Below are 13,829 nucleotides of genomic sequence, written 5' to 3' on the forward strand. Positions count from 1 at the left end.
TCTCTGCGCTCGCTTTGATTCGAAAATAATACCCGCACAAAGCGAGAGAGAGAAGCGATATATACATTTATTCTCAATTAAAAAGCGCTTGGCCGCGGCGGCGCGCGCGAAAAGAGTTTTCGTGCTCGCTCGAAAAGTACAATTATATATCCGATGCTCGCATAGTGCCGTTGTATATACGTATAATAATATAACGTTTGCGAGAGAGGAAAAACACGTTGACCAGTCGAGCGAAAACACACAGAGCGAGAGAGAACGGAGTTTATAATATAATAATAAAGTGCGCGCCTCTGAAACCGGAAACTGCGTTCAACAACAACAACAACAACAACGGCAACAACGGCAACAACTGTATCATCACTTTCTGGCGAACATAATATATTCCTCTCTATTTCGTTTCTCTCTCTCTCTCTCTCCATTCAGTCGAGGCGAGAGCAGAGCCCAGATTCCATATATATATATATATATCACATATATAAACTATAATATACGCACTATGTGCACGCCGCGAGAGTATATTATGCCGTATGTGTCTGCCTCTGCTATTGTTGCCCATTCAATGCGAAATCCCGCACAGCTCCGTGGCGCGGCGCGCATCATCTGAAAAGCGACGCGGCGCACGCATCATGACAAAGGTGCGTGACCCCGGGGCTGCTGTGTGACACCTTAAAGGCTACGTGTGTACCATTATACGTGTTCAAAGCCATGTAACACGCATCTTTCGTATCATTGTGTGCCGTGTGTAAGTGAAACCTGCGGCTGATTATCGCGCGCCGGAGGGTATGATACATCTCATGCGTGATTCCGAAATGCGCAGAAGCTGCCCTACGCCAATCCATGTATCGAAACGTTTAGAAAGGATACTGTATAGCAGCGAATTTCACGATTCATTCGTTGCCGATGTAAAGTCCTGCATTCGAGGGTGAATTTCAATTTTAATCTATATACGAAATAGAGGCCCGCTCGCGGGGGAGTTCAAGGGTCACCGCAGCTTTCAATTTCGTCGGTACTCGCCGATATTTTTTAGAATATAGAGCGGACGCATTTAAAGTATATAGTTTCGACAAAGTGTACGCGAAGTGCGGTCAATAATTAATTTGGCCCGGTACAAACAAACGCTCGACGGAGCTTTTAAATTATTAATACACTCGTTGACGATCACCCGAATGCAAATTAATTGTAATGAATATTTATCGATGATACATGAATAATACAAGATCATCGAAAATGATTATTAATGGAGCCCTCCCTATGCAGCGGACAATGATAATTATCAAATTTCAAACAATACTGCTGGATATGTATATGCAGAATCGTCTACATAGTTGGAGAATGTAGGCGTGATAGCACCCCTACGTACGTATAATAATTCAACGATACAATCGTTGTTATCAAGATATTACTATTTAAAATACGTTGAATGAATTTTAAATAATTATATCAATCATGTTTCATCCGTGAAGCTAAAATTTAAAAATCTTTGGAAAATTAATGTATTTTTTGTTTCAATGTCCATCGACTACAGGGAAATTCCTGACAATTTCAAGATTTTACGATTTCACGTGCGATATCAAGCGTATATCATCGTTTTAAAATTATCGCAGCTCGAACGACCGACGAATATTTTAATTTCGCCGAAAGACAAAAAAAATGCACACATTTCGCTGGGAAAGAAGCGCCTCGTCATCGTTCAGTCGCGTGCATGCAGTAGGCAGTCGCGTTGATATAAGGTACCCAATCAAGGCACTACGCACGATTATACGAGCGCAGCAGCAGCTCGCTCGGATATTTTCTAGTAAATTATATCGAGATAAACTGTAATTCCAGACTCTTCTCGGCGATGCTACACTGGAATCAGGATAGTGTGTTATAGGTGGTATATAACGTACGTAGCCGAGCATAAGTAGGTGGATGTAATTTAACCGAGTTATATTCTCTCTCTCTCTCTCTCGGCGTAATTTATCGCCAAGTTTAAAGCCGATTTAGCGGCGATTCATTCCTATATTACGAGTGGTAGTAGCTCGGCAATGTTTTATTGTATTACTACACGTAGTACCAGTGTATGCCCAGTGTATTTTTTTTCCTCCGCAGCTATGTAGCAGCCGCACGGCGTTATACAGCGTTAAAAGTTAAAGTTTATAGAACGTCGACGATAAAACGGCGAGGATCGAGTCTCTCTCTCTCTCTCTCTCGGCGCACACGATATGATTATTGCCCATTGTTAAATTAAATTAAATGTGCGGTCAAATTGGTGACTGCTATCTAAAAGAGAGAGAGAGAGCAGAGAAAAGCGACGTTGGAAAAGAAAAAGAGGAGACAAAGAGAAAAAGTAATTTCAATCGCAGGTGAATCGTAATGACTTTGGGTTTTTGAACCTGACGCGCGTGACTACGTATATATATTGAGCTTTCACGCTTTATATAAAGCTCGAGTGAGAGAGCGAGAGAGAGAGTGAAAGAAAATTCCGGTAGCCCGCAAAATCTGAGCAATTAAGTGTGTCCACGGATAAATCCCTTCACCCCTTCTACTACTACTACTACTACCACTGCTACTTCTTTAGCCTCAAGAGCAAACGCCTGCGCTGATGGTCGTCGCCCCAGCGTGGCGTTCGGTCGGTCGGTCGGTCGATCGAATTAAAATTAAAAGGCGCCAAAGATAATCCGCACGAGGCAATTTAACCTTTCGCACGAGTACTCCCTTTTCTCACTTCCTCTCTTTCTCTCTCTTTCTCTCTCTTCTTCCATCGCGTCATTCAGTTCGACTCTCTGCACCCATTATTAATCAGTACTGCCCCGGCGCTGCTGCTGCTGTCCCCGGCCTCTAAAGCGTAATTTTATCCATTTTCCAATATTCTCTCTCTCTCTGTCCCTTCTTCCTCTGTTCTTTGTAAGCAAAGCAACTACTACTCTTTATTAACCGACATAATTGGGCAGTGGCAGCTATTTGCATCGTGGGTGGGAAAAGAAGAGGGAGAAATCACTTCCCTATACCGCAAATAACCAATCTTCCGTTTAGAGCACGCACAGCTAGGCACTCCTACAAATATGTGTGTGTATTTGAATATGCCTCTGTAGACTGTGCACGAGGCCCCGCTGCAAAAGCTTTCATTCTGCTTAATTAACATTGGATTAATTTTTTCCGCTTCTTCAGAAATTATCGGATTTCTTATTGGGGCGCGCAGCCGACGAGGCAGTAATTAATCGATAGGATTTGTAATTGCAATCAAAGTCGAAGTCGAGCGCGCGCGCGCGAAGCTGTAGAAAGGAAAAAAAGTTTGTACACTTTTATAATTTAAAATCGGGTGACCTTTGCACCAGTTTTCTTTTTTTTTCTTATTACTGCGTATTCTTCAATGAAACTCGATTATTCGTATGAAAGAAGAAAATTGTACTTTTAAATGATAAAAAGAGAAGAAAGAAAGGCGTATAAGTCGAAACAGCAAATAGAGCGAATGTTTATAAAGAAAAGTAATTCTCCTGACTGTACGTGATATTGCTCTTGCGGAAGGTCATCGCTGCACCCGCGATAAAAATTAGAAAAGTTTGAAGTGTGCTCGAGAGGCCAGGCAGACGCTTTATACGTCTGTTTTTCGCATATTCAAATATTGCTCTTCACGGGTTATACGTGTGTGCATCGAGGCGAGCTTTTTTTGACGGTCTGCCAGATTTTTCGCGGTTGATTTTTTATTAAAAATCTCTGTGATTTTGCGCGCACGAGCGCTGGGTCCAAATCCATTATCGTCCGATGCGCTGGAATAATATCAGAAAATTTGAAAAAATCGTAATTTTTTTTTTCTCGCTCGCAAGTCAAAGTTTTGGCATGGGCCAAGTTGTTTGCTCTCGAGGAGATTGGGCGCAGGAGCTTTGGGAAACTGCAGTAGCTCGAGCTGATGAAGTGACAGAGAGAGAGAGAGAGAGAAGAGCATTTGTTAAGACTTTAAGTTACGATCAATAAACGTTGAGTGGGTAGCTCTGTGCCTTCATATTTTATGATGTACGTCGTATCTATTTGAATACGAGGGGGAGGGCCGTTTCGCGCAAAAGTTATCCTAGTTTCGGCTGTATATTATTTCCTACATATAAAATATAAATCAGCCGGGTCGACTTCGCGAATAATTAATTGAATATATATTTTACGATCGAGACGAGGCTTTAGCGGATGATTGGTGGCACCGCTACACGTCGTCGTTATTTCCGATAATACAACTTCGCGCGCCGGATAATGCACGAAATGAGCCAAAGGGGGACAAACTTAATTGATATATCGAAAAGTTTAAAGTCAATCGAATGGCGTATTCACCTTAAAGAGTTCACGGTCCGTATCGCTCGCGCAACATATTTCGAGGAAATAATCAATATAAACTTTGAGATATCGTAAACACACAGATAGTAGTTATACCGGACGATTTGAAATTGGTATTCCCAAGAGGCTGTGTGGAGTGCAGATATATATATGTGCACGCGCATAAAGCTTGCGAGCAGTTTACACAACTTATGCCATTATTGCAGCGCACACATACACACGGGTACACATAGGAGCTATTCTCTTCTCTTCTCGCAGCAGCAGTAGACACAGCCTTGAACTGTTATGCTTATTGCACACGGCAAATGTTTGACTATTGTGCAGACCACTCGGCTCTTCGAGACTAGCACGTCGGGGAGAGGGTGATGAAAGGTTTATTTATAACAAATCCTCGGAGGAAATGAAGCTCGCATATATACATACGCTTTACAACGGCGTCGAGTAAATTTGACTTGCGCAAACGTCGCTCGAGCTTGACTCGCTGCGAATTTTTTCCAAATACAATGATTCGCATGCGTAGGGTAAAATTGTAAAAACTGATTAATATTTCACGATCGAGGGGGCGAAGATAATGCCACAAGGACAATTGATTTTTTCTTCCGTAGATATGATCAGTGAGTAGAATTTTAAAGCTTCATTTTGACTCGAATCGTTGGAACTGTATGCCAAAGTCATGATTTTACAGAGATGAAGAGAAGGAAAATAGGGGGAGTATAAGGATACGATAAATATTTTATCGTCCGACCATTCGAATAAAGCTAGATCTCGGTGTAGCGTGAAAACAAACCCGCGCGCCCGACAATAACCTCGCCCCGAAGTTACTTCAGCCCCGCTGCTGCCTCGCGATATATACCAGACGCAGGATTCATTCGAAAATACACACAGTACGGACATTTTTCAGCGAAACTTTTTCTATCTGTAGATGTTTCCAACTTGTCGAAATTCGCAACGCTGTTTATCATTGACATGATCTCTCTCTATCAACAGTCGAGATAGCATCCGTAAAATAGATTTTTTTAATATTCCTCGCATGCGTGTACGAGTGTGTGTGTGTGTATACGCGAGCAAAGTTCAGTTATAGTTTTAGTTTACTCAAAGAGAAAAGCCAGAGAGCTAGATACGAAAACCAATTTTTTAGAAAATCACCGAGAGATAAGGAATGCGCGCAGTGTGACGTTACTCCCAAGCGCGTTTCACATACACTGCAGTACTGCTCTCTGTGCTGCTTCTCTCACTCTCGCTCTTTTACGCACGAAAAAAACAAATTGAAATAAAAAAGAAGCGGTGTAAAAAAAAAAAAAGAAAAATACGAGCGAATCCCAATGAGATTTTTCGCAAAGGTAGGAGAAAAACGTGTGCTTTGATATATAGATACGTACCTAGAATTCGAGTCATGATATCTCGATTTTTTCATTACGATTCAGTCAAAAGGAAAGTTCGTGTGATTGAAAGATCGCGGAAGGAAGATTCGAATGGAAAACTCTTTTTCTGCGGGCTTTTTTATTTATGTGTACTTAAACCCGTTCAGGGAAGACGCGAATAGACTTATTTTTCCGCGCGCATTCGACTTTATTTACATCGAAATAGAAATTATTTCAAGCAGATTTTTGTTAGTACACTGTAACGCTGCGCGAATTTGAATAAACATTTTTCTCGTTGCTGTTTCAGCTCGACGGTCTAGGGAATTATACGTATTTACCGGTGAGTATTTCAAACGTATGAGAAGCACTTGTACAACGCCAAGATTTATCTTTTGAACTTCGTGCGTTAACTCGCTCAACGTTAAACTCGAGTTTAGATTTGATTGCGAGCGCGAGATATGTTTGGTCTTTCGTGGATTAGGCAGTCGCTGAATTAAATGCGCAATTTTATTTATATATTAAATTAAGCCGATTTGATGCGATTATGTCTCGCGTGGATAAAAAAAAAAAATAAGTCATGCTCTATTGAAACGGTATAATAGCGGTACTTTTATTCGGTAAGATAATGGAAAAGCTCAGCACAGACAATTTCTGAACGCACACTCACACACACGCGCTCGTGGAATGGGAAAAGTCCAAAAGCAGGGTAATTTCCATTTTTTTTTTCTTCTCAGCAAAATCCAAGCGAAGCTATACAAAATCCAATGGCTGTATTACGACAATGACCGTTAGATGAAAAAGAGAACGGAAAGCAAGGAGAGAGAAAGAGAAAGAGCGAGACGGGTTAGGACAAAGATTTATCGCGGTGCCAAAGTTAATGGACTAATTTTGCTATTTCTTTATTTTTTACAGACGATTTCCGACGTACAACGTACATTGCTCACGCGCACGCATACACACACGCGCGCGCGCGCATTTATCTAGACACAAAAGTGTTTGGCTAACTCAGAGAGTTTTTCTGACGCAGAGACTTGTTATTCCAGGCTCTCTGCCTGCCCAGATGTATCGAAACAAGCGGATTTAATTTTTTTCCCCCTTCGTTCGCTCTTTTTCTTACCGAAGAAAAGGACACTCTGTTTTACGACGAAACTGCATATTTTCGCTAATGCGATTATAATCGAGGAGGGATGAGAGAGAGAGAGAGAGGCAGAGAAGTGGGATTCCATGCGCAGGGAAAGGAGAAAAAGAAGGACAATCGTCTCTCTCTCTCGCTCCAACGAGAGATTTTTAATTGTGCAACTCGTTGCGAGAGAGCAGCCTCGAGTGGCTTTTTGTGTTATATATACAAATGGAGAAGAGAGCGAGAGGCTTATACCCATTGCCATGCTTGTTTTTCTATTATGTATGATGTTTTTTTGATTCAACACGCTCCTTTTTCCCTTTCTATCTCTCCCGCAGGAGACTTTTGCGAAGCTCTTTTCTTTTTCCCTCTTTCGCTTTCTTCATTCTCTTTTCTTTTACGCCTCGTTGGGCTTAATTCTGATCTAATTGTTTCTGCATGGAGGCCAACGAAAATAACAAAGATGGGCTTAAACCATTTGTAATTTGAATTTTTTTAATGGATATGTTTTTACGTACAAATTTCAGTAGAAAATTCTTCACCTTAATCCGTACTTTAAATCAATTCCATGGATCGACTCTTACCTGCAACAAAAAAAAGGGATCATTTCGTTAATTACGCAATACACGACTTGTGAGCAACATTTAGCTCAATATTGATTATTTAATTGAATGAATTGAGCACATGGAAACAATGCAGAATCGCTGGAAGTGTATAACGATCATGCATAGTACCCGGGAATTAATACCAGTTAATACGTTTCGTGTGCATTTATATGTATATGCACCAGATGTGTTGCTGTTGCATGGTGATTTATCGATGCTCGCTCGTGTAGTACGTGTGGGTCGATTTCGCAACTTCTGTTTGCTTATAATTGCGAGAAGTAAAATAAAAAAAAAGGGGGGTACAACTTTACGAGTGAGATATCTCTTACAGATATTACTGTTAGGAGAGAGAGAGAATTTATTGTTGCAATACTAGTTTAGTACAGTTGGATTGCAGTTCTTAGACACACGATATAACTCATTAATCGCATTATTCAAGTTTTTATTCTTCGCGCGATGTCGGTGTCGAACAGAAGTTTAGGAAACAGTATTAGACCTGGATAAATTTTGATGATTACACAATGTCGATATCTTATCGGTATTTCTGCTGACAATTAGAGTTGTTCTTAAGTTATTATAATTGTGTAAAAATTGTACTTCATCAACAGGTGGCAAAAAAAATTAAATCCTTCGTGAAACTTCAGATAATATCAATCGAAGACGGCGCATTACGTCCACGTCTTGAAAGTTTCCATTTTTAATTTCTGACGTTATTATCTCGCCAGATGTTAATGTTGATGGGCACTTCGATAAATGATGCAAATACGATTACGATTCATCGATGATGCAACTCACTTCTGGGCTAATTCTGTTGCATGCCAATATGCAATCGGCTTAGGAGATAATGCATTTGTTATTAGTTTAATGTGACAGGGTTATTTTCGTGCTCGCTTTATTTTATTTATAAGTCAAATTCGGTTTATAAGTATCTCCGTGTCTTTACCTTCAAAAAGGAAGTAGATCGTGCAATAAAGAGCAATCGATATTGCATCTTTCAAATTTCATACAATAAGTAATAAAAGCAGCTTACAGCTCGTTTTTAAATTTTCTTCAGAAAAAAAAAAATATTCAAAGCTTCTTTGCCAGACAAAAGATTCCGCGTATGAATATCGTAACGTTAAAGTTCGCCACTGAAGAAAACATCGGCTAGGTAACTTCACGCGCTCGCACATTCGTGTACACATATAGTTGGTCGGCAGCGAGGAGGATAAGAAGAAAACGAGATGGTGTGCGTGCGCGTCTGTCTGTGTGAGGCCAAGCGAGTGCATTCAGTCGTCGTGCGCGCTCGACTCCGCTGCACGAACACGAACGAAAAAACAAGAGACGAGAGAGAGATAAGGTGCGCGCAAGAGAAAGAGAGACGCTTTATTGCTCGAGAATGTGTGTGTGCGTGTGCGTGTGTGTGCAGTGCGTAGCAGCGCAGCGTGCGCGCAGCTTCTCCCTTTAAAACTTCTCCTTTTTTTTGGATTTATACTTCAAAGGAATTTATTATGTATCAAAAGATTTTTTCAAGGGTATTTATTGAATTTTTCGATCGGATATTTGGATTGATTTTGGAAGGGAAAACACAAAAAGTAATCGATTTTTGTTCTGACGATAAAGTTAAAAATTATTCAGTGAACTATGCTCAAATACTATTTTTTTCTTATTAAATTTCGATCATCAGATCTAGGTAGTGTGTAACTACTTAACAGCCATTACAAGTGATTTTCAATCCTCTTATAAAAAGAAATTGATGCGCTAAAAAGCGTAAACAGTATTGAAGCGATTCAGTTCTGGTAGATGTAAGTCGCGAAACAATGAAGCTTGTAGAATTTACGTCGAACAAAGCGCGCTAAAAAGTGACTAACATTGTATAATTGGGATCAAACTAAGGTGTTGATCCCCACGGAGGCACGGAGATTAACCTTTGCTGTTAACATTTTATTAGCTTACAATCAATAATGTGTCTTATTTTTCTTCAAAAACATATTTATTTTTTTAAACTTGAACATTGTTTTTACATAATGATATAACATTGAAGGAAATAATGATATTATTGTAGTTGAACATTTTCTAGATTAATCTTCCAAACATTGCATTCAATTATGGATGATACCTTTATGCAACGTATAGATGTGAACTTTGAGGGTAGCATTTGTTGCGAATGACTTGTGACATATATCACATTTTGGTGCGAGTTTACGATGAATTGAATCGATGTGTTTTTTAAGACCACTTTTAAATGAAAATGTCTTTGTACATACATCGCATTCATATCTGATAGGATTGTGCACGTTATTCACGTGGGCCTTAAGATTACCTTTAGTTGTGAATTTTTTCTCGCAAATATCACACGTATATGCGACATCATTGTGCATCGCATCAATGTGGATTTTAAGATTGCTCTTATATTTGCACTTTTTTCCGCATGTGTCACACATATGGGTGATACCATTATGAAAATGATTGATGTGGTTTTTAAGACTGGTCTTATACTTGAACTTTTTTCCGCAAGTGTCACATACATGGGTGATACCATTATGAAACCGATCGATGTGGATTTTAAGACTGCTCTTATACATGAAGTTTTTTCCGCAAGTGTCACATCTATGAGTGATTTTATCATGCACAGATGTGATGTGGTTTCGGAGATTACCCTTTGATGTGAATGTCTTGTGACATATATCACATTTTGGTGCGAGTTTACGATGAATTGAATCGATGTGTTTTTTGAGATCACTATTATTTGAAAATGTCTTTGTACATACATCGCATGCATATCTGATACGATTGTGCACGTTATTCACGTGGACCTTAAGATTACTTTTAGTTGTGAATTTTTTCTCGCATATATCACACGTATATGCGACATCATTGTGCATCGCATCAATGTGGATTTTAAGATTGCCCTTACTCTTGAACTTTTTTCCGCATGTGTCACACATATGGGTGATACCATTATGAAACCGATCGATGTGGATTTTAAGACTGCTCTTATACATGAACTTTTTTCCGCAAGTGTCACATCTATGAGTGATTTTATCATGCACAGATGTGATGTGGTTTCGGAGATTACCCTTTGATGTGAATGTCTTGTGACATATATCGCATTTTGGTGCAAATTTATTATGAACTGAATCGATGTGTGCTTTGAGATAATATTTATGTGAAAATGTCTTTGCACATACATCGCATTCATATCTGATACGATTGTGCACGTTATTCACGTGGGCCTTAAGATTACATTTACTTGTGAATTTTTTCTCGCATATATCACACGTATGTGCGATACCATTATGCACCGCATCAATGTGGTATTTGAGATGATCCTTTCGTTTAAATGTTTTTCCACAAACTTTACACGCGTGGATGCTATTGCTATGCATCGTCTCAATCTGTGCTTTGAGTTTATATTGATCGTCAGCCTTTTTTGTATTTCTGTTTTTTTTATCTCGTCCAATGAGTTCACACTCAAGTCTCAAATTCGATTCTTCAGCAATGCTACAAACAATTTCTTTTTTCACTTCCCCAGGGGGTTCTATTTTAATAATGTTTAGAGTTTTATCATCGCTATCAATTACATTCCCCAAGTGATTTGGAGAATAATCGTCAATTTTCTTCACTGCTAATAAATCAAAGTTGGGCTTGACGTCTTCACATTCAACAACTATTTCCACTTCATTATCAAGTTTACTTCCTTGATTTTCTTCACATTTTTGAAGCGTATGGTTCTGTTTGAAAATCAAAGCAATGTGAGAATTTTCATAGTAAAAACAACAATTACAATAAATGTAATCAAACTTACTGAATTTTCTGGTGAAAATGATAACAGTTGAAAGTTACTAAGATCGGGCTTCTCGTCAATCATTTCATTATCATTTTCAACAAGCGAGACATGACTAACCTCCTGTTTCACTCTGAAATAACCTCAATAAAATCAATTTTGATGTTGTAATATTTTTACAATTTCATTCTCATGAAGTAAAAATTACCTAATGGCACAATTGAGTAAATCACTGGATTCCATATTTTTCACTTGAAATTTCGATAACAATTAACCTCTCCGTGATGATTTCACATTTCGAACTAACCAAATACGAAAATACCGGCAAGGATCGATGTGCTCTCTGCTCGCTATATTTTGGAAAACTGTATCTGTGTGAAGAGCTCCAGCTCATGCTCGATCAGCTCCGCGCACAGTCCTCCTTGTAGCCTAGCGCTGCTATGCGGTATGCACGGCAAATCACCTCGCTAAGTAACACACACCCGCAGAGGTCACGCGCGACGTAAACAACAAGCGAGCTTATGCTCTTCGTCAATCATTCCGTACATTACAGTTTAAATTTCATCGTTCGAATTGGTGAATAAATTTTTTTTTCAAAACAGAGTAAAATAGGCACGAACCGTATTCCTTCATGCGCGTGGATAAATTTTTATTTTCTCAGACCAAAGAATTAAAAGTGCCTTTTTTTCTCTTTCAAGGAGAGCTAATATTTAACGAACAATCGCATGCTGTATTGACGTGGGAAAACGTTACTTCATGACGGACAGCTACGCGAAGTACAAAGTCTACATTTTGCAACGCGAGTATAAAATTTCACGCGCAACAAATGAAAGAAGTCGAAGATCCGCACGTGAAATGGAAGCGAATGGGAAGAATAGCTGCAACTTTCGTATATAATCTTCGCGAATCGAGATCGAAACCATACTAATTACTATATGGCTTTTCATCGAGGATAGACACATCTGTTTCTTATATCAATCATATGTTGTATCGAGTATAACGATACAAAATACCGAAAAGCGACTAAATTGCCAAGGCATCTCGAGGTAAAAACTGCAGAATAATTCGGGCCCGAGTAGTTCTTTCTCGAGGTGCATAAAGCGCCGTAAAAAAGTGTATATCCATTAAAAAAAAAGGGACAAAAGTAACGCAGTCGCTGCACAGTACATACCCACGGATCGGACGCGCACGTGAACGAGCAAAAAAAAAAAACGAAGACAGTACAGCCTGTGCATAGGAGGACGCGCGCTTATACAGCTCGCCCAGAGCAGCGTGCGAGGATACTGCGAGATAAGAGATGCGCGCGCGCGCGCGCGAGGCAGCCGCGTAAAGGAGTGAAAAAGCAGTAATACCGGTCTGACGCGTTTCTCTCTCTCTCTCTTTCTTTCTCGTTCATTCTTTCTCCTGGCCTCCCTTGGCCACTACTACTACTGATTCTGCCTGGATCTGTATATAGGTACTACACTTTGTGTGCGCAGTGCGCGCTTAATTCCGCGGTGTGCAGCAGCAGGTAGGTAGGTAGGTTATACAGGCGCGAGTCCGTATAATATACGTACATTTACGGCCGCGGCAGCCCTGCACGATGGAGGTGCATCGTGCCCACATGCCTGCAGCCATGTACGCACGCAGCGGCAGCAACAGCAGCAGCTTTAAAAGGCCTGGAAGCTTTGGGATATATTTACATGTTTCGATCATGCGAGAGCCGTATAAACCGACGCAGTTACCTGCCCACTTTGTGAGAAATATGACGTTTATGTTTCGGAGCTTCCGGCTGGATTTATTATTATATATACCTGCGCTCGCGTCACGTAGCGTTCATCGGGAAAAAGAAGAAGACTCTCCGAAGCTGTATACGAGAAAAACGAAAAGTGCTCGACTCTGCTGTATCGCATCGTATTGTTGCGTCATCGCCGAGGCATCGAACGATATTTTTTCCTCTCCTTTTTCCGTGCGCTACCGATCGCGGATAGGACGCGACTGTAATGAGATAGGCGCGATTGTACGGCGGCGTTCAAAATTGAGAAATAATCCGAGCTGATGGCTATTATACAGCTGCGCGAGATATATATATATATTGCAAAATAAATTCAGGTGTCGAACGAGAAACTCACGACGCGAAAAAAGAAGAAGGAAACGTATAGGATCGACTGCATTTCGGACGAGTGCGCCGCGCGCATCGTAGGAGTAGATGCTAAAAATGCTAATAAAGCGCGGGCTCGGAGCTCTCCAGCTCGAAACTTTTCGATAATAATTCGTACTTACGTAACTGGGCACACAGGGGCGGGCGGCGGCAGCGCTTTATGCAGTTTGCTGCCCCCTCTGAAATCTGAACTGTATTACACACGCGCGCGCGCGCGCGCGCACACACACAGCCAGAGCGAGTTGCTCTCCGCGTGCGCGCAACAGCGTCGTCTCTGGAATTCAGAAAACTAAAAGCTCTCTGGCTGGCGAGCGTGCAAAAACTTTTCCGCGTCGCGAAATCGACGTCAACTTTTGCGCGAAATGCTACGTGACCCGTGTGTTCGCCGAGAGAGAGAGAGAGAGAGTGAGTAAAAAAAAAAATTGCGCAGAGAAAAAATATTTTCAAATCAAGTGCACAACGACGCGATATCGCGACTCGCTGTATAAACCTATATATTTTTCTACATTTTCAATTTAATTTTCCTTTTTCAATT

General features: G+C 40.5%; 2 protein-coding genes across 2 annotated transcripts in view; both read right to left on the reverse strand.

Moving 5' to 3' along the window:
- The window catches only part of LOC106654839 (insulin-like growth factor-binding protein complex acid labile subunit), a 272,241-nt gene that overhangs the window by 188,230 nt on the left and 70,182 nt on the right, over positions 1-13,829 (reverse strand). The gene's annotated exons all lie outside the window — the stretch shown is intronic.
- LOC106654840 (zinc finger protein 658B-like) lies at positions 9,342-11,505 on the reverse strand. The gene is made up of 3 exons (XM_014374915.2): positions 11,363-11,505; positions 11,176-11,287; positions 9,342-11,101 (listed from the first exon to the last, which is right to left on the reverse strand). The coding sequence occupies exons 1-3, from the start codon at positions 11,395-11,397 to the stop codon at positions 9,470-9,472; spliced, it is 1,779 nt and encodes a 592-aa protein (XP_014230401.2). The 5' UTR covers positions 11,398-11,505; the 3' UTR covers positions 9,342-9,469.

This window comes from Trichogramma pretiosum, unplaced genomic scaffold (assembly GCF_000599845.2).
Source record: "Trichogramma pretiosum strain Unisexual culture from Peru unplaced genomic scaffold, Tpre_2.0 scaffold23, whole genome shotgun sequence".
Lineage (NCBI taxonomy): Eukaryota > Metazoa > Arthropoda > Insecta > Hymenoptera > Trichogrammatidae > Trichogramma > Trichogramma pretiosum.